Source organism: Trematomus bernacchii, unplaced genomic scaffold (assembly GCF_902827165.1).
Source record: "Trematomus bernacchii unplaced genomic scaffold, fTreBer1.1, whole genome shotgun sequence".
In the NCBI taxonomy this organism is placed as follows: domain Eukaryota; kingdom Metazoa; phylum Chordata; class Actinopteri; order Perciformes; family Nototheniidae; genus Trematomus; species Trematomus bernacchii.
The window spans coordinates 11,570,955-11,593,874 of NW_022987648.1; the positions used below are offsets into that span (position 1 = coordinate 11,570,955).

The window sequence follows — 22,920 nt, forward strand, 5'->3', positions numbered from 1 at the left end:
AACTCATTATCTACCAACACTAGCACAAATACTCCAAACTGTATTCTCTTTTCATTATCGTGACCTTGTTGGAAACAGATTTAAACAATCAATATACATCTGCATCAAACCCTGAGGGAAAAAAAGGTAATTTGCCAATTGATTTATGAATGTTTTACAGTTTAAAATGTGTTTTCAGTCGGATGGCTTCAGTTACAGCATCACAAAGCACTCCAGGCGGTGTTACCTTAAACGGTAGAAATACGCATTTGTAGCAAAACGCTCTTGTGCGACTTTGGGAATATGAGAATATTAGAGCTTTTAGTCATTGAGACCTGGGAAATCTCAGGAATGGACGCACAGAGAGAGAGAGAAAGAAAGAGAAAGGAAGAAGGAGGCAGAGCAGGACGACAGAAACAAGGAAAGAGAACACAATGCCAGAACATCTGTCTCTCATCATCGGAAAACAGAAAGTCAGCAGCTCCGAAAAGCTCACTGGACAGAAAATACAACTCTCGCACAACCACACACACACATACTCACACACGCCTAAACACACGCGCGCTCACACACGCCTAAACACACGTGCATGCACACACACACACAAACAGGTGGGGAAGCGCTTTTCTCCAGGTGCCTTACATTAAGCCACAGTGGAAAACTACAGACATAAAAGTGTGTGTGTGTGTGTGTGTGTGTGTGTGTGTGTGTGTGTGTGTGTGTGTGTGTGTGTGTGTGTGTGTGTGTGTGTGTGTGTGTGTGTGTGTGTGTGTGTGTGTGTGTGTGTGTGTTGACGGAGGACTACAAAGGATCTGAGAAACAAAAGAGGAGATGGGAAAATGGAGAGAATAGAGACAAGGACTCTTAAAAAAATGAAAGATGAGTGTGTGATACAAAAAAGAACTTCCTGATCTTTTGGGCTTTAGTGAGTAGAGCAAGAATATGACAATGAAAAATACAGATAAAGACTTTAGGTCATTAACAGAGAGAGTATCAATGACTAAGTGAGATGATAATAGAAAGAGAACAGTCTAAAAGGAAGAGGTAGACATAATGTTGTGGGAAAAGAGGAAGAATTGAAAGTTAAAAGACCAATAAGCTGTTTCCAAAAGCCTCAATGTCCACAAGATAACTGTGGTTAAGGACTTTCACATAAAAAACAAATAGTGATAATGCGCCATGTTGAAATCCAAATTGTAACCCCGAAATACCTTCTCTGTCCATTTCCTCTACAAGAACACATTTAAGAATTGTCTGCAGCCTCTGTCCGTGCCTTTCTTAACCGTGACAAATCACTGCAGAAAAATAAATCAGTTTTATGATGTGACGACGCTACGGCCTGACCCTTTGCTCTAGCCATTATCAGGGTTAGAATAAGTAGCTAAAAAAGGGAGTAATACTACATTGTAGAAATACACTAGTTATTGAAGACATTATCTTCCTCCAACATGAAGTGGAGTAGAATTCAAATTGAGTAAATATACTAAGTTATATCTTACCTCATTTTTACAACAGAGACTGTGGGGCTTTATTACTTGAACATAAACATTTGCAATGTCGGGACACTTGGTTAATTCTGGCATTTGTCTTGGAGGACAGTCTGTTTCTATCAACTATAATCACAGGAGAGTGCAGGGATAATGTGCTTTTGGTGACCTGGAGAGCAAAATGTTACTGTCCCATTTTCAGTTAGTGGGGGCATAGCTTGTCAAGATAGGCTCAGATAATCTACTCTATATAGGTTGAATAAACACATGGTACAGGTAAAGGGTCCTGGCACCGTACAAAGTATATTGGGAAGGCCTTTTTGGTAAATGATCTAGAAACTACATCCAAACACAATTGTAGCAGCATCTTCAGGTCCAGTTATACTTAAGAGTAGGTCAAATATCTAAATATTCCTTCAAAGATTCTGAATTTAAAACATGTTGACAAGTGTTTCTTTGAGCAACTGGAAGAAATACTCAAAGCAGCCTACTTAATGCGATTAAGAAGCCTTTAAGATGTGATTGAATGAAGTCCCTCGAACAAACCAAAGCTTTATTCTCCTCCAGGCAGAGCGGGATGAGAAAACATAGATTGACAGAGTCAGAGAGAATAGACAAGAGTAAAAGTGTATGAAAGAGTAAAGACATTTCCCACCGTACAAAGCGGTTGCGAAAAAGAAGATGGGGTGGGGGGGTTCTTTAATCGGAGCGAGGGAAAACACTGACATAGTGAAGTGTGGAGAAAGAGACAGAGAGCACTATTAAAGACGAGGTGAAGTGGCATGAAAAGAGGAAAACAACAGGATGATTCAGCGTGAAGGGGGAGAGAAAAGGAAAACAACCTGTGGCCTCGCACGGCACCACTCCGGAGGGACCGTGAGGATACACACGGCTTATAGCTGACACACACACACACACACACACACACACACACACACACACACACACACACTGCTTTTCTTTGCTCGGCTAAAATAAAAAGTGAGGACAGGCAAATGTCTTCATTTGAGGCATGTCCATGATCTCCCTTTTCCTCTGAGGACTTTTGTTCTGTACAAAAACATGAACACACACACACACACACACACACACACACACACACACACACACACACACACACACACACACACACACACACACACACACACACACACACACACACACACACACACACACACACACACACACACACACACACACACACACACACACACACACACACACACACACACACACACACACTGCTCTCCCCATCCTCTCTAATGACTCCAGTCATTACCAATGAAGACACTGGAATACTAACAGTTTACTAATGACATGATAACTGTAATTAGAACATCCTGCTGGACCCGCTAATTGTTCTTTCCCTTTTTACAGACGAGAATAGAGACAGAGGCGTGCAGAAGGTTAATTTGCTTAATGTTTATAATGTTTATTCGTTCACTGCAAACTAGCTTGTTGATGTCAGCGGACCTGCCCTTTGTTGTTTAACCACAATTATTTTAATGAAGGGAAGGCTAATGTCCTCTCATCTCATTTTGTGCAGCTAATTTAAATGTATTTTCTTGAGAAAATTGCTTTTAAAAAAAAAGGGAAAAAAAGGAAATGAAAAACCCAGCAGTCTGAATCAGTGGATGAATAGGGATCACACTTAATCCTGAAACCTGGCGGAGAACACCTGCTACCTGCAGGGTAATTAAAACAAAATAGGAAAAGTGTCACCTGCCACAGCTTAGCATACTCGGTTGTCACGTAGAAAAAAATGAAAGCTAACCATCAGAGTAAAAAGGACTGCTTGAAGTGAGTTTGCTACAATTGTTTATATATTTCACTTAGTGAACATGTTGTACGGTGGCCGACAGGTGCAAACGCCACAACGGCCCAAAATACAATTATAAAAACATTAGTGTGTCAAAACACATGAAAATGTTAAAAAAAAAATCACCAACGTGAGGAAACATGTGCAGCAGTTACCAAAAACCGCTGCATAAACCAAACGCTGCAAATACAAGACATTGACGTTTCATGAAGTTGGTGAAGTGGTTTTTTTATTTGTATGTGTTTTTTTTAAACTGCAGCGTATTTCTCCTTATGGAAAGGTTTTGGGGCGCTGCAATGCGTGTGCACCTGTAGTCCCCTGTAGGGTTGCCTAATACATTTGACAACATTTGGAAACTAAAATAAATCTGATATCTTAATTTTTGCTACAGTAACTACAGTACAATGTATTTTTCCTATATTACAATAATATGCTTTTCCTTGGCCTGAAACCTTCCAGTGCTCTACGGAGGAGAGGAATACATCTGGGTTGTTTTACTGCAGGTGGCTCCACTCAACTACTGCTTCACACTCTGCTGCTTTCCTCCTATTTCACTAATGCCCTCTCATGCTCTCTCACTCTCTGCTTCTCCTTTTCCCTCTCTCTTTGGCACCACCAAATACTCCATCCATCTCTTTCTATACTCATCTGTGCTTCTCTTTTTGTTCCTTTGTTGTTTCACTGTGATATACTTGGATGGATGTTCGAAAGCCACATTTGTAAAGTGTTTTCTGTTCTTCTTTATCTGCCAACACATCCAATAATACAGCAGTAATACAGAATGACTCATGGGGGAAAAACAATCAAAGACAATAAAGAGAAAATATGGGAAATATAGTGACAAACGTGTGTAGACGAGCTGATTTCAGAGTCACCAATGGCCCTTTCTTCAAATCTTCATATGCAAGTAATTATGTATAGAAGCACACAATTACAAAATAATGAGAACAACTACATTTATATTTTAAGTCTATGATATATGTAATATTCCAGGCTAATAAATAATCTTTTCCGACATAAAGTCATTATGAAGAACGTCAATTCATTGTGTGGTGAGCCAAAACAGGGTGCAACCCCATCGTGTGAACAAATGACATGGATGGTTTGTTTTATCGATGGCCAAATGAAGCTTACATGCCATGGCATTATGACCTCCATCAATGTGACATTTAATTATTTCAAGCCGGACCCCCACGGGTCGACACAGCACCAGGTTGTGTTACAATTGGGGCAAAAGCTCAGGGCTAGTAAATAAGTAAAAGCATTCATAACCAAGCATTATATGGGTGTGAAAAGGGAAGCCAATGCGGAAGTGCCTTAAAGTTTAGCACCTCTAGTGGTCGTGTAAGAAACAACAATTTGCGGCATATGCTCCCATTGATTGCAAACGCTCCGGAGGGTCGTATATTCACAAATAACCCTCTCTGAAAAATCCTAAATTGTAGAATAGTTTGGCCATTAAAATGCTTTTTGATTAGATTTCTAGCGAGAAGTTTATATTGTACCTTTAGAATCCACGTCCAGTGGATGTGTAGGATCTATAGTTTGATAGATATTACGAAGATGATTTGAGGTCTCGTCAGGAGAACGTTAATATACTACGTCTTTCCCCACAGCGTCCATATAAAGTTGGCGTCAACCCTCACGGGGTGAAAACAGTATTTCCGGTCTCTAAGTTTTCATAATAAAACCGGAAGTATTCCCCTCACAAATGATTACACAGTGATATTTACTCATCCACTAAAAAACATCAGTTTATCCTTGTTAATTACACAACATTGATTGGTCTAAATTGTGTACAATGCTTTTGTGTTTTTAACCTTCGATTGATTCTGAGAAACAAATAGTTTTTTGGAGTTTAGGATGGCCGAAGACACTACACTACCCATAATCCTCAGCTATCGTTTGGGACTACAACATCCGCTTTGCTTGACAAACCCTGTGATTAGTGCGCCAAGGTTACGCCGAGCGTCAAACAGCTCTATGAAATGGAATGAAACCACGGCAGACTACCCCCCCCCCCCCCCCCCAGAACTACACATGCTGGCTATTGTGTTTCGCAACATGTTCTATGGCACGTCTCTACTGGGAGACTGGGAATAGTTTTAAAATATGTTTTCGTATTTCCCATAATTAGAAGTTGCCAGTATTCAACTGTGTACACTGGTATTATCAAATTTAAAACATATAATTCATAAATGGGTGAATATTGCTTGTGTCCATAATGGGCAGCATTAATATACCCACATGACAGCTAAGGTCAGAATAGCTTTATTTAACAGCTGGTCTTATGTCTCTGACCCCTCCTGTTGTTAATTGATAAGCCTGAAACATGCACTTGTCAAGGTTCAGAGGCACATTTTGCAAATATGGCAGTAGCCATCGATCATCTTAAGATAAGATAAGATAAGATATACTTTATTGATCCCAAGTTGGGAAATGTTTTTGTTACAGCAGCATGTACAACATGCAATGTATTATACTTTGTTCTACTCCACTACAATTCAGAGGTTAACCTGGTATTTTTACTCCACTACATTTATTTTTGTTACTTTGCAGATTCTGATTAATGATGTGAAATATATACAACCCTTAAATCAGACTTTAGTTACACCTGAGTAAAATTCAGGGAAGGTGATTGTCAAGTGCCAAAATAAACTATGCAATATATTAGACGTTAAGTACTTTGTTAGACTTAATATTTATCTCTTGATACCCCCAACGTTTTGTTCTTATTCAAAAGAAGACCTTAACTTAAAGTATTCTTTAATGTTTAAATTCAGCCTTATCAGTTTGTCTGTTATCCCATCCTCCTATTAATATCTTTGGACGTCCTCCACTAGCTGTTTTATTGTAGAGATCACTACAGTATCTTCTTGATATTTTCTATTCTATATTTCTATCATTGACCTTCTACTTTCCCCCTATTTTGTATGTAGGCTACTCTTAATATTTGAATGTTTTCATCAAATATAACATATTCAATAAAAAAAATTAAATAACGTGCTTTAACCACTAGGCGGTGCGGGTTAAAAAACTGTCAAGTTTACAGTGTTAAGACAATAAATTAAACGTTATCAAGATGTTACAAATAACACACAGCATACAATGCCATAATAACTTTGTATTATTAGTGTAGGACACTTATGTATGTATAACATCTGAAGATGTGTAGTTTTATTCATGTTTTCACATAATTGTACAGGATATTGCTATATTATTTCACATATTGTAGTTCTACACATTAATATCTGAGGTATATCCGTCATTTAATGGTAAGCTATTGAGATTGTGATTCCATAGATGTGTCTCCCATCACCCAAAACCCCTGACTATTCTCTCAACTCAGTATTTACATTCTTTAATTCAAAGAAAATCAGTAATATCTTTAAAAACTACAAGTCCTTTTCTATCAGCTGTGCACCGTTATGGTGTAAATACAGCCTATTTACCAATTGGATCAAATATAAAAGTCAGCCGAATTACTATTGATACTGCAAGGAGACGTATTGTGTGAAGAGAAATTGAAGATGTTGTTTAATTGCTGATATATTTATGACCCACGTCACGTATTCAGTTTTGGTGGCAGTTCTTCCAGTTTGTCCAAAGGTCTTCTAATCAGGGCTCTATAAATAGAGAACTATGGCAGATATGTAATATTTAATGCAGCCGAACCGTGTATTACAATGCCGTTATGTGATGACTTTCAAAGTGAAAAGCAAGCACACTCGGAATAAAGTATTATTTTCTTTTTTTTATAAATGTTTTTATTATGAAAACTTCGAGACCGGAAATACTGTTTTCACCCGGTGAGGGTTGACGCTAACTTTACATAGGGGGAAAGACATACACGTTCTCCTGGCGAGACCTCAAATAATCTTCGTAATATCTATCAAATTATCGATCCTACACATCCACTGGACGTGGATTCTAAAAGTACAACATACACTTCTCGCTAGGAATCTAATAAAAAAGCATTTTAATGGCCAAACTATTCTACAATTTAGGATTTTACAGAGAGGGTTATTAGTGATTATAAAACGGACACGTCAAATCAAGCAATCTGATTGGTTCTTAGCCGTGATATACTGAGCGTATACCACGGGTAGAATTGTAAGTTACTTTTCACAACAAGTCAGTATCCCTCCGCGTCTGAGAAAAACAATATACAGTTGGGCTGAAAAGCAAACTGCTTGCAGTTTGCTTTTCAAACTGGAACAAGAAAGCAGCGGAGAAGTAACGGGGCAGAAACCCTCCTTTTTACGCAGCGGTCCAGACATAGACATCAAACGGCAAAAACATATTCAGTGTGCAGTTCCTTTGGCATTAGGGCAGGGATATTTAGATACTTTCCAAGGTTTGACATAATTAATTGTGCTACTTTTAAAGCAAGCAACGATGTTTTCAAATCTGTAATCAAAAAGGTCCGCAAAAACATTTAAGATGAACTTCGACCTCCGGGGGGGGGGGGTCTTACTATGGAGGAGTGGATTGAGGAGTGCCTATCTCCAGAACAAAAAGCACCTAAACGACGACATGTAGAGCTACGTGAACAGCAGGTAGTAGACCAACTGGAAAAGTATCACCATTCAAAAGCTTTCTGATGCGGGTCTTGAAACAAAGCAGAGAAATTATGACCGTTGGTGGCCACAGGTGCGAAAGCTCTCTCCAGAGCTACTGGAAGCCGAATCTCGGGGACCGGAGAAAGTGGAGCAATATTCTCTCCACGCCAAGCAACAGCCTAGAACAACCTCAGCCTATACAAGTAACCACGTAAGCCATGCTACTGATGCTGGACAGTTTTTCAGTGGGTGCACAATAAACGGCAACATACACATTAATGTAAATAAATAGCCAAATAATGGATCAACGCTCTCCGTCTAATATGTTCGCTAGCTGTTGTTAGTGTTGTTGCATAGCAACCACCTCGCACTATGTTTCGTGCAGAAGGCAACGGAGGGACTATTTTATTTTGAACATCATTATTTACTAATAACAACTATTTAAATTAGAGTGTGTATTTTTCTTTCATATTGCCACACTTGGTAACCGTTTTATAAAAGCAATAGCTCACTTCAGGCCGTGATATATGGCCATTATATCACAGTTAAGGGGGTTGTCGACCCTCCGCTTCGCGTCGGGCCGAACCACGCCCCTTAACTGTGATATAATGGCCATATACCACGGCCTGTCGTGAGCTATTGCTTAAATATACGACCCTCCGGAGCGACCACTAGAGGTGCTAAACTTTAAAACGTGACTATAGGTCGTAATAAGCTGCTGAACAATCGACCTATTTGGTCGTATGAGTTGGAGGACTTGTTGAAAAAATGACCCTTACATCTCAATTGATTTCTTACCTCAGTAAACATTTTCCTGAAGGGTTTATTGTCTCAATTTCTACTTTTGAGTCTTTTACAATACAGCACAAAGTTAATGTTGTTCTTTATGTTCCCATTTATATTAAATGTTACATATGTATACCGGCTTTATCTGTGATTGATAAGTTCCAACCACTTTGTCGTCCATTTCAACAACCAAAATCCCTACAATAGGCTGAGTTGTAGACTTTTCAAGCCCAAAACCTGGACAACAACATGTCTTCCCCTCTGTTTTGGACTTTTAAACAATCCCATCAGATTTGTTGGATCCATCAAAAACAATCTTATAAACCAGTTGTTACTGTATACCTGTGGGCAAGTCACTCCCACTGCTTGCTTAGTTCTTACACTGTGCTTCACAGTAAGCCTGTTTCATCATCCAGCACATTTCAGCAGAGACACTATAGAAGCAGACAGCTGGTCTTGAGTGGCCAATTATGTCCGTTTATCTCCCTTGCAGGCACAGCTGTGATCAAACGGAATGAAGAAACAGGATCAAACAGCGAGGCTAAAAATCATTCTTCCGTTTCGTTCACTTCTTTTTGCAGCTTCCCTCTGCCTGTTTGTCTCTGTTACTTCCTCGCCCTCCATCCCTCCCTCCTGCCGCTCGCTATATATACACTTCTTAGTCTCACTATGCTTCCCTTGCTCTTCTCTCCGGAGACGGAGGAGCAGAGGCATCTGTAAAAAGTTTACTGCTGAGGAAGCTTCATCCTGCATCGCCTACTGCTGAGCATGTGTGAGTGCTCCAGTGGTTCTCTGGGTACCATCAGGGATCTCTAAAGGGAGCTTGAGGCAGTCCCCCTAGGGAATTTAGGGTGATATATTGGCAGACAAATAATAGAATATCAATCAATCCTCATCTCTAGTTTGTGAGTGTCTTTCACAACATCACATATAAGTATTTTTTCGTGGTAATCTTTATATCTTAAAGACACCTCATGGTTAAAAGCAGAACTTAAACTGTTGGTTGAAAGCGGAAGAGAAACCCTGGTCAGATTTAAAAGTGTATGTGAATTTACCCTTCACACCACAAATTCCTTTTCAATGTTTGCCTTATTAGAACCTCATATACTTGCTAATTTGCAATTAATACATAGAGTCCATTTTAAGATGTTGATCAAAGTTTTTACATGTCTGGAATGGACCTGATTTGCAATGGATTGTACATTTGGTGTCAGCACTTATCAATAGTTTGGGAGGAACTAAACATTCAGAGGTGACATCACCCTAACCGCCTGTTCACAGTGGCAAGGCACATAGGCTATCTCACATCAGAGGTGAAGTGTGAGGTAAAGAATGCCTCCCCTGTTCTCTCTGTACGCTGCTTTTCCTCCAAAACAACATTTGGCAGACGGGCTACTGAATTCAAGTCATGAGATCTGCAAAAAGCCCCGGATAGCCTCCTGAATAAGCTCTAAATCAATGAAACCTAGAATGCAACTAACTTCTTCATAGGTGTGTTTTTCAACTCCCTGTATTGTAAGCTGTGTACACACAAATACATGTATCAAAGCAGAAGTTGGGACAACTTTTTGTTGCTAAGACAACTTTGAGCAATCATTGGAGACTATGAATGTGACAAAAACAGATTGTTTTGCCTCTAAATCCATAAAAAAACAGGGACTTCAACTGTAAAATATAAAACAATTTGACTTTTCTTCAAGACCATTTGTTTTAATAGTAGTTATCATTGGCTGAGACCCATCAGGGTACCCATAAACACCACATGTAGGTTTGTTAACCAACTGAACTAAAATACTTCTCTATTCTAAACCAAAGGGACAATCATGCATTAAAATATGTTTGCAGTGTTCACCATGTGCCTAAATATTGTTTTCATACCTACAAAAAACTAACATTTAACCTCTTTTACCAGTGAAATGAACTAACAATTAGCCCTGCAACATGTAATCGAGTTCAAACCGCAGAGCTTGTGTCTCGTGTCTCCCATCAGAGAGAATGCAGCCACAGACAGACTTTAGAAGTCGGACCTCCGTGCGTAAGGAGCTCCTGTGCCTGCCTCCAGACGGAGACAGTAGCCCGGTCACATTCACCACCTCCTCATCGCTCAACCAACAAAAGCGTTTCGGGTTGCACATTAATCTTGAATCCTCAAGTTAAACATTTTTCTAAGGAATGTTGTAAACCTGAACTATAGGGACAATGACATTAATACAAGCGCGATAACGTCTTCATTAACTCTCCTGAACCTTAAAGACTACTGGTATTACTCCCGATAGGAATATAAGGAGGTTATTACAGTGATTTTTCCTTATTGAACGGCTCTCCTGAGAACGGTCATTGATTGCACTGCAGATTAAAATTAACAGCATATGTTTAAGATCTTTTCAAGATGACAAAAATCAATATTGATAGGAAGCCAGCCTCCCAACATCCCTTAGCAGAGAGGAGCGGAACCAGCAGTGCAGTGAGGCGATGGAAAGGTTGATAATTATAAAAGTGAAACAGGCGATAGTAAGCATTAACCCGAGTATGTTTATTAGGGATAACAAGTAAATGATTTCGTTTTCGTTCATGACTTATTGCAAGTTATTAACTCACTTTTTATATTTAAATTCCCACTGCAAGATGGGTCAATGATGTTAATGAAGACAGGACATCCTATAATAAGGATCTCTCTCCTAACTGTGAACTAATCAGCGTACCAGTGACTGTCATAATAAACGCATTGAAATTGAAGGCTAATATAAGCCCCCTGAGCGTAATCATTTGGGTTTCCTACAATGTTATTTTTTAACATTTATTACGCATTTTCGTTACACATGAAACACCAATTGTCCTTTACGAAACACTCCATCTTTAATGTGTTTTAAAAACGAATATTTGTGATGTGGATTGGGGTGATGTTCCGTTAAAAGAGCGGGTTAATTCCCATTTAACACCTCCATGTGACAGTGTGATTTGAGCGGGCAGCACAAGTGTCAAACTTACCTCCTTCCTCTGCTTTAACCGCTGAAGGCAAGAGAAAAGCCAGTAAACATCCACAAAGCCATATGAATAAATCCATATTTTTCCTCGGATATGGAGAAAAAATAACCTCTTCTCCTCCTCTGGGGTTTATTTTGGATATCAGAGACAACACTAAAGTCCAAAGTCTCTTTTTCACAGTTTTCAGTTTCTCTCAAGCGCAGAAGTAGTGCTAAAATCCACAACAAATGCCTGGTTGCGTACAGCGCGCTCTCCAAAAAGATTACCAACAATCTGCGCGAGTTCTGTCCGTGTGCTTCCTCCTGTAAAGAAAATAAACTAATGTGCGCAAATTGATCTGAAATCAGCCTCAAAATCCATTGCGGTGCGCACAGATGGCAGCCCCGTGTCCCCCTGTCAGTTTCAGCGCGCGTGGGGGTATAAACCTGGCTGAAACTCGCTGACAGACTAAAATCATAAAATGCCAAAAAAGTGAAAATCACAGGTGAAAACCATCAGGGATCATCAAAAACATTAGCAAGCGTCCATTAAGTTTGAAAAAACCTAAAAAAGTGTCACTCGTGTTTCCTCTTCTTCTTGATCAAATATCCCAAAATCTTTTGCTCCGGTTCTCTTTACCAACTGCGCATTTACTTCTTAAAATGCACCTGTGACTTAAGAAAGAAACATATATTTCCCAAACGGTTATCTTCCTAATACTGTCCCGATAACAGTCCGTTCTTGCGCAAACACGAGATCTCCTGTGTAGAGGCAGCTCCGGCGTGCGTGCGTAAAAGTGATCTGGTGAAGGCAGACGTGCAGCATGTCCGATGTCCTCCTGCAAACTGTGCGTCTCTCCGCTGGAACACGCTCCTCTATACCGCTTCCCTCTCTCTCCCTCACGCGCAGTCTCTCTCTCCGTCAGTGCGCTCCTTCCCCTCCGCTCTCCGCCGGGTTTGTGGCAGCGCGCAGGACTGCTCACTCAATCCCCTGTCTCCGTGTGCGTGCACGAAGTGCGCGCGAGCGTGTATCGGATTACAGTAGGCACCTCGGCCCGCCTCCATATAGCCCCTCACTGATTAAAGAGCAGTTTCATCTCCCTCTCACTCCCCCTTTCTCTCTCACTCCCCCTTTCTCTCCCTCTCCTTTTGCCTCACCTTCCAATATTTCTACCATTCCCTTTTTGATTCATTTATACCAAATGTCTCCTTTCTCCCATTCCCCCCCACCTATTTTCCTTTCTCTCTCTAGATAACTATTTTATTTCCTCTCTATTTTCTTCCTCCACCTTTCTCAGAATTAAATAGAAGGAGGTGAAAAAAAAGGAAAAGCAGAACCCAGGGACAGCAGAGACCCACAGCACAGCTTTACGAGCTTTGTAGTAGGGCTGGGTGTTTTAAAGGGAACCTGCTGCATGGTTTACAAGCACTAGGATGGAAACATCGACCATGTGCATGTATAAACTAATCAGAAGGGAGAGGAATCTGATAGTAAATTACCAAACATGCTTGGTTAATAGACTTTGATTTGCTATAAAGATTAACAACATAATGTTTTCAGTGAAAAACACAGATTGACTTACCATGCAGAGCAGCCATTGTGGTAATAATGGCTGAGCTCTTGGATGCAAACAGACACACACACACACACACACACACACACACACACACACACACACACACACACACACACACCACACACACACACACACAACACACACACACACACACACACACACACACACACACACACACACACACACACACACACACACACACACACACACACACACACACAATTTGATGCATTTAAGATGACTCCATTTATTTACTTACAATTTAAACCCCATGCCACTATTTCTCTCTCTCTCTCTCTCCTCTCCCTCTCTCCCTCTCTCTCTCTCTCTCTCTCTCTCTCTCTCTCTCTCTCTCTCTGTTGCAGTATAACACAGGGAGGCTGTCAGTTGGAAGTGTGTTTTAGGGCCTGTAGCGACACCAAAGCTTTAGCGGTCTGCAAACCTAACCAAACCTTGGCTCTGGCGCTGCCTTCCCAGGACACACCCTGCAAACATTCACACACAGATGCACAAACATGTAGGCCATAATGACGCAGCTGAACTCACCATTGACCGCTTAGTGAAAATCATGTTGCGCACCGAGTTATCTCGTGGGAAGTAAAATCCCTCTCAAACCACTTTATCTTTGAGGACAAGAAAAAGACACGATTGCGGATCCTTTTTTTTTTTTAACATCATTTGGCCTTTATTTATAGCCGATTTACTGGCACACGTTTTTCTGAGAACAAGTGATCTTCAACGCTGACATATGATTACATATTCCAGTAATCACTCATGTCTTGACTGCTGAAATGGTCATATCTCACTTCCCGATCAGTTTTACTTTGACTGTCACAGGCCTACAATTAGCAGCAGGCAGGTGAATCACTTGTCTCAGTGACATGTGACACACACACGCAGGCGCAGATACACACCATCAAGCCGTCACTCAGATGTTTCAACATCTCTGGAGGTCTCAAGGTATTAAGTTCTTTTTCCGTGACAGGAGAGAGACAGTAACAGTCACCCTGCTCATGCCTGAGGTCCCTGTCATCGTACGACCTCTGTAACCTGCGCCTCTTACCCATCTCGCTCCCCTCGTCCTGCGTCTTTCCACTGAAACTAAACCCAGCCCGGCCAACTGGGGTCTGTCAAGTGATGAGAGCACTGAGCAATCACATGTTGATATCAATCTAACATTCTTGAGCTGTTAGAAATCTCTTATTTTGACCAATAGAGATCAGAAGGATGCACCTGAGATGTCTCGTAGCATAACATCTCTTTAATCTTGACTTTTTCACTCATGAAATATAAAATGAAACACTCTTTTTTGACATAAGTTTTGGCAGTGGTGTTTAAAGGTTAAAGGTGGGGTAGGTAAGTTTGAGAAACCGGCTCGAGATCGCTAGAATTTGAAAATACACAACCGGAGAAAATCTGCCACTTCCTTATAGAGCCCCTCCTCCAACACACACGAACGCGCACATGACCAATGAGGGCACGAGATAAGTTTGTGCACAGATGGAAGGCTGCCAGGCAGGTAGGCCATCCAGTTATTTTAGCCGGGCCGGCTAAAATGATTGGTCGTGCTTTTTACAGTACTACGGCTTCCACAGATGACATTTTTTTATGGATTTTTTGTCAAAGCACTTAAGATATTCATTGCTATCGGGATGTTAAGAGCATTCCATGGAATATAACAAAAAGTGTATCTCGAGCCGGTTTCTCAAACTTACCTACCCTACCTTTAACGGGTCCACCTTATATTAATTTGCAGAAAGGCAATCAGTTCTAAAATTGGAGTGAAATAATGAAAATGGCATTATATTGATGTTTAAGTTCTTGTATCTTAGAGAGCTTTTACAAGCCTTACAAGTCTTTTGGGTCGGTCCAATTCAGAGGGAAATTAATATTTTTTATTAGTTTTCTATTAAGTGTGGTTCAGTTTCACAAAACACTAGTTTAAAGCGCACCAAATTAAAGAAATGATTAACTAAGAAAGAGTTTACAAAGGAGTTTACAAACTTGAGAGCTTCCACTTTGATCAAAATGCAATAAATGTCAACTTTCTTTTCTGATCAACTGTACGGAGGAATCCTGCTCCGGTTCATTAAATATGATTTATTATACATCACTATTTTTGTGCACGTAACTACTGTAACATATACGGTGTGTTCTCTTTTGCCCAGCAATTAGTTGGTCTTCGGCAGAATTACACGTTAGTCCCCTTTCACTCACGTTAACCTGTCGCTTACCATTGTCTATCTCAAGTAATGCAAATGCAGGCAGCCCATAATGCCTGCATTTCTGTTCACTTCCCTTAATTATGTTGGAATTTGTCCTTGCTGCAATTGAACTGCACTTGATTAAGCTTGGAAAAGGAACAAGACCACCTCTTGTAAGACTTTCAGACCAGTAGTTTGGTCCGGACCAGAGTAGGATAACTGTGATCCTAACAAACCGCAACAGATTTAGATAAAACAGAAGAAAACACATTTGATTTAGCCTTTAACATCCAAAATATGGCATTGGGCCTTTGTTCAGAAAGAGTCAGCAATAACCCTAACGAATCATCCTAATTCACAGCAACTCAACACATGGACCCAAGCCTTCTGGACTTCACGCATTCCTGTGTATAACTTGCAACAGTATGTTGTGAAATGAGGATATGCTAATCCATGACACCTTTTCTGCTTGGCAAGCAGTGGACTGGGTTTCACAGAAGTTAACACTGACATCATCAAGTATCTATTTTAGGGAAATGGACAGAAATGCAGCTCATACACATTTGGAGTGTATGTCACTCACTGAAACTAGAACTGATTTCCAGGGTCATAACATGTTAAGATGAATTTGTAGGGCTGTGTTTATGAGATGCCACTCAATTATCTTGACCTGGCAAGAAAGTGCCAGATGATGCTGATATTCTACTTAAATGTTGTATAGTCATGTCTTAATCGACAGCTTTCTACCAACTGCTAGATCTTTAACAGGTTGCAAGTAGTTAAGCCTAACCAGACTCTACTAGCATCTCATGGAATGGAGAGAAATAATGCATTCATATGAAAAAGATTTTTGAGAGTAAGTTGCAACAGAGCTGTGAGACCAGCAGAGGGTAAGGGGATCCTCGCTCTGCGTCAGGGGGAGAGCACGTCTGCTGCCTGTCGACAGGCACTACTGGCCCTGTCCTCACCTCGCCAACACATCGCATCCTCCATCGCTCTCTCTGTTCTGCTGATTTGATGAATGATCTCATGCACTCTTTATGTATCTTCATTACCCTGCATTTTAGGTTGTCTTTTTGGACTATCCCCACTGTGTTCCGCCATTTCTTCCCCTCTGTTTATTTCTTAGTTTTCAATCTTTGTTCTCTCTTATGTATTCTGAGTTTTTTACCCATTTTGTCGCCTTTTGTCTTCGATTGTATTTCATCTTCTCCTTCCTTTCCTCTCCCTTCCTCTCTTCTCTCCACACATTGCCACCCTCTACTTCTTCTCCCCCTTGTTTCTGTCCCTCCGGGGGCCAAGCAGGATTCGTTTTCAGCAGTTAAGCGATGCAGACCAACTGCCCTGAGACTTGAGACCCCACACGCTTGAAGTTGTTTTTCTTTTTCTTGAAGAAGAAATCAGCCATATCAGTGTTTTTGTAAAGGGCCCCCCAAAACCAATCTCTTCTAAAGTCCTCTGAAAAATAAGGTCAGCCCCAGTCGTTGGAGACAAACCACAAACCAGTGAAAGCCTCTAGTTTTACCTAATTAGAAAACATTGCTTTGACACTGAATGACAACTTAAAAACGACTGTAATAACTTGAAAATTAACCTCAAATATAAGATCCAGAAAAAATACATATTGAAATTAACCTCAAATCTTGACATTTTTGCTATTTGCAGGAAGTCACTCCTTCATCTTGTCAGAACATCAGTTTCTAGGGATTCCTGTATATTATTTTAACCAGAATAAAATGGAACAACGGCTAGGCAGACAAAGGGACACAATTACAATTTCTCAAAACCTGCATAGGAAATGTGAAATAATAATAAAATTACCATATTTGCAAATTGTGCTGACCTCTACAAACATCATTCTTGTATTTTATTAACCATTTTTAAATCTACTACTGAACTGTGTAAAAATAACAATATACCTGCTGTACACTTTTGTTTGGATGTTTAAAATCGGCTAGTAATTCAAAATAATTCACGAAATGTAACATGATTTCTCCCGATCCTCCTGATTACCACTTTAGCACCTCCATCCGTCTCTGAGGTTAATGGCACATGGAGAATGTGGTGAGCTCAGAGGGGCCGGCAGCTCTACATCCATCAACCTCTCCTCACTTCTGCACATGTGTGCCTCCGAATAAATGTTTGTGCATGCGTCTGAGTTAAAAGATGTCTGTCTGAGTGCGGATATTGAAGCTGTCCTTGGTTTTTTATTTTGTTTTACCTGCAACCTGTTGGCACCTCCAGACTCCAGGGATGTCTCTGCAGTAACCGTATTTTTCCAGGTTTTCACCACTGTCCAATTTCCTGTTCTCCAGCTCCTTGATCCGGTTTCCTCTTCTAATGTCATCATTTTAAAGAAAATGCAGAGTCAGAGAAATCTAGTCATGGGAAAAATAATATTCTACATGATTGTAACCCCATGTACAGATACAAAATAAAATCGATGACACGTTCATACTTCACCTGACCCTCAGCTATCAAAGTGTCGGCACGAACAGACACATTCATGCACAGAGAGTAAATATTTATGTGTGCACACATCACCACTGGACCGACCGTATTTATCACTGGCGCTGCAGATATTTCATCTACGGTATGGGTACACTAGCACTGAAAACACTCAGTAATGCTAACACACAAACACACACACTCCCTGTGGCCTCATCAATAAGCCATATTACTGAGCAGGTCTTACGGGAAGCCACAGTAAATTAGTGTGTCAACAGTTAACATGGGCTTCACTGACAAACTCATTTACGGCTGGAGCAGAGCTGAGACACACAAAACACACACACACACACACACACACACACACACACACACACACACACACACACACACACACACACACACACACACACACACACACACACACACACACACACACACACACACACACACACACACACACACACACACACACACACGGCAGAGTACATATATAGACACACAGATTCAAGAAGATTTACACATGCAGAGATGCACTCTAGCACAGTCACATATATGAACATGTAACGAGAGGAACACATAAAGCTGCCAACATGCATATAAGGATGGATTACTGAAAAGGCCTACCACGCACAGGTCCAGAGGCCCAGTGTGTCAGGGGTTCTTCCCCTGGCCCAACGTATGAATGTCACATTAAGACACACAAATGACTACGAAGGGACCCAACACATATATAAAACTTCTATCAAGGGACACAAAAAGAGATACGAAAAAACCACAAGAGACTACCAACAACTATACAATTAGCACACACAGCAACTAAAATGAGATGCAAACTGACTATAAAGACACGCAAAATGACTACAATAGCAAGTACAATGGGACACCAAATCTACAAAACATGAACAAAATTACTCAAAGAGACTCCCAACGACTATAGAAATTGCCAAAACAACAAGAAAGGCATACAAAGCAACAAAAATGGTACTCAAAAACACAAAGAGACCGAAAAAAGGCTCCAAAGAGACACAAAAAGACTACAAAGAGATAGAAAACAACTCCAAAGAGATGAAACGACTAAAAGTGTCACGAAACAACAACAAAAAGAGGGTAAACAACCCTGTAGTCTGTATGTCGTGCTCCTATGTAACAGAGGTGTTGGGGCCTTTTGCATCTATGCCTAGGGGCCCCTTGTCTCATAATGTCCATGCATATACGATCCATCCACATGTTAAACGAATGTATCTGAGTCAAAACTATGCGTACCGCTGAGCGCTTTATGCGTATACGTGTGCATGAGTGTGTCGACAGTGCGTCTTTCATACGATGTCCATGTGCATTTCTGTGTGGGAGCACAACTAAGTGGTGATAATCACAGCACAGCCTGTAGAGGCTGCAGGGAGTCCACTCAGCTATTAGCAAGGACACAGAGGTGCTAGAGAGAGACAAATATATACACAGCCACACACTGACACACACACACACACACACACACTAACAAGCACAGGCTCACTGGTACACAGACACATACAACGAGCTGCGTCCAGGGATCGCAGCGGGCTGTCAGAGCCAAGCAGAGTTGGTGAAAAATGTCTGCTCTTTCTAATAACCCGCTATCTTATCTGTGTATCTTCTGTATGCCTCTTTTTCAATTTGGTTTTTGGTATCATTGAACTATCTTTTCCCCTCGCCTTCCTCCTTATTTCCCGCTCTTTAATACTTTCTTTCTGCATTTTCTTCCTCTTCCTCTTTCATCCCGTGCCATTATCATGTCTCCCCTCTGTCTGACTTTCTCATTTACTGCCCCCTCTCCTACTGTATTTCCTCCTGTCTGTTTCTCCTCTCTGTTTCTCTCTGTGTGGCTGCAGATAAGGATGTCCTCTCTGGGTGTTTGACTCCGCTGGTCGAGCAGCAGCAGCAGCAGTTAGCAGCTTTAGTGTTCCTCAGTGGGAAATGACAGGTACTGCGGTACTGCAAAGATGTCAAACTGACTTTGTAACTCCTCGTCAGAGTCTTGTAATTGAAATGCTACTTCTTTAGGAGTTGGTATCAAACACACATCAAAGTCTGTATTAAACAAAGTGAAATCAAACGCAGGCTCAAGAGTGTTATTTATTTTTAAGATTAGGATTTAATGGACCCTCTCAAAGCCATTGTTTGACACATTATGAATTACATTCCCTTCAGCAGAAGACTGATTATAAGTCTATATGAGGAAAAGCCATTGAGTTCTAAGAGTTGTAGTTTAAATGTAATCAACTTGTGTCTATTTACAAATACATATAATGTTTTATAACATGGCTTGGTTGAATACTCAATTCTGATTGGTCAATTTGGACCTCTCAGAGGTTGTTAATACTCGCCAACACACTGTTGCCATGGAGAACAGAACGTTGATCATGGATCCGGACGAGAAGGGTTGCACAATATCCATAACATACAAACTACTTTCATTGATGTTACCTAGATGATCATTTTCATTTACGGTGAACACTTTGTCCGGATGATAATGTTGTATAAATACATACAAATATAAAGGTCTTTAGATATTTTGAAAAAAGACAATCTGTTCAAACTGCGTTTAAGGTGGTGAAAAGCTTCATCCAATTGTCAAAAACTCCCAAAACTTTTGTAACGTTCCAACGCCTTTGTGATTTTCCAGGTGTGCAGAGGTGTGAACATGTACAGAGTTTTAAGTCACCCTCAACTTTCCTCATATTTCTTCAACTGTTATTTCCAACGTGAACTACTGAACCGCACCGATCGCCTCTGTGTTGGCTGCAATCAGAGGCGTTGTGTTTCCAAACAAGAGGTGGAAGTGGGATCAAGTTGTGAACTACAACTGGGGCCGATAAGAGCAGAAACTTTGGCTCTCTCTCTATCACCACTCAATCTTTTTTACACACTGGGAAATGCAGCTATACACCTGTAAATGTAATATTATATTTGCTGCAGCCTAATCCTTGATCTTTTGTCCACCTTTTGTCCAACCATGAAGGTCAGTTAATCTAAGAGAGTGTATCCACTTTGACTCTTTCAACATGGTGGACGATGCATACTCAGACCTTTCTCTCTTTGACAAACTTAACCGAACACAGGGCTTTTAGACTTTAAATACAAACAAGAAGCATTCCTGAATTAGGTAAAGCTTTAGTTACCATATTTAAAGTTTTGTATGTTTCTAGAACAACCTTTGTGAATTTTGGAAATACACATGGCACTGATATATTCTATCCATTTCCAATGCATGGTACCCCACAATTCTCCTCAACTCAACTCTCTCTTTTTTGACATTGGAATGAGTTGTGGAGAGTTCCTAGTAATATTACCGCAAATAACTTCTTACACCACGCCATACCATTGACTAAGAACAGACATTCTTTCATTTGGTAGACGATCAAAGGATTCAGAGAGTGTCGAGTATCCGTGTAGCCGTGTAACTATTCAGCTGGAAATATTTGCTCCAATAGACATTATTCGAAGTGGAAAATGAAATAGAAAAATAGACCTGGAATCATAAGTGAGTTGAGTCCAGTTGAGAGCGAGGGAGTGGAAATGAGGCATGAGACAGAGCATCAGTCTGATTACAGGGGTTTGTTTTCCCTTCCCCCCCTTGACATTTTACAGTTACGTGGTTATGGTGTGACAGCTTGAGGTACTGTGTTTAGCACCATCAGTCACTGTCTGACAAGACAGCTTACAGTGAAGTGAAAGGGGGGAGAGGAAAGAAAACCCCTGTCACACCCATTTAGCTCCACCAACCCCCCCATTTGCATCCCCATCTTTTGTTTTCTTCTGTCTTTTATTATTCTAACTTCAGATCAGGTCATTAGTCGAACCATTCTTCTGTATCTGAGGCCCAAGCAATAGTGACACACACACACACACACACACACACACACACACACACACACACACACACACACACACACACACACACACACACACACACACACACACACACACACACACACACACACACACACACACACACACACACACACACACACACACACACACACACACACACACACACACACACACAGTTTTCAAGACCCACTACCGGCAAACAAAAGGCAGACCTGTTTATGGGCAGGTCACTCAACTGTAACACTGGGAGTACAGTGAGGCGCGGGTCACTGGTCACTAGTATGTAGTCCATACACTCATACATACTTTCAAAACAGGATGCATCTTCACATCCTCTACTGTTAATAAAGACATCCTCAATAACAACAGCCTTGGGGAGCCGGTGAGTGTGTCTGGGTGTGTTTGAGGAGTGGATCCCTCGGGCTGTGGAAAGCACAATAACAGTGGTTTTCTTTGCGGGGGGAATCCCTTGTTGTCTTAGATGACACAAACTGATAGGATTATCAGGAATGGATTAATCACACACACAAGCAGGAGAAGTCACACACACACACACACACATGCGGAGACAGAGTGGTTTCTGATCAGTGATAAGATTACGGGTCAGGAAGCCTAACACTGATAAAATGGCCTCTAACCCCTTAGAGGGCTGATTACACAGACAGTGTGTCATGTTACAGCAGAAAGGGTTTCCCTCAGTCTATCTTCACTTTTATTCTTTCTTCTATATCATACCCTCCACATCGCCCTATTTTCTACTCACCCTCGTCCCATTATCCCATAGTAGGCATGGTCACTTCTTACACTAGTTTTTCTTTCCTACCATCCTTCCTTCTGACCTCCCCTTTTTCCTACACTCATTCATTCATTTTTATCTGGCAGAGATACAGCTTGTTTCCCACTTCCTCACTACCCTTTGTATGCTAATGTTAACTTGAAATGATCATGCTGTTGTCTTAGCTTGTAATTAAGGGAAACAATACTCCATTGCCCACAAACAAATAGACACACACAAACAAATATAAACATACACACATTCAATGAGTCAGAGACGCATCCCAGATATCTAGCTGGATCAGTCAGGGAGCTACAGCCAATGAAAGCACAGGACATAGGTTGAGGGGAGACTTGGGGGAGGGTTCGACTTTAACCGTTTGCAATGTGTTGCATTTTCAACTTTACCAGTTGTTTTTGTTGCATTTGAAGGCAAACAGATGAATAGCAT

The 22,920-nt window shown here is 40.8% G+C and overlaps 1 protein-coding gene across 4 annotated transcripts in view; it reads right to left on the reverse strand.

Moving 5' to 3' along the window:
- LOC117485692 (neuropilin-2-like) overlaps window positions 1-12,541 on the reverse strand; it is a 110,903-nt gene extending 98,362 nt beyond the window's left edge. For all 4 annotated transcript variants that reach the window (XM_034134341.1, XM_034134339.1, XM_034134340.1 and 1 more), the window contains exon 1: window positions 11,622-12,541. In XM_034134341.1, coding sequence (XP_033990232.1) covers window positions 11,622-11,697 — 76 coding nt within the window. In that variant the 5' untranslated portion in view covers window positions 11,698-12,541. The remainder of the gene's footprint in view (window positions 1-11,621) is intronic.
- Window positions 12,542-22,920: the final 10,379 nt, after the last annotated feature.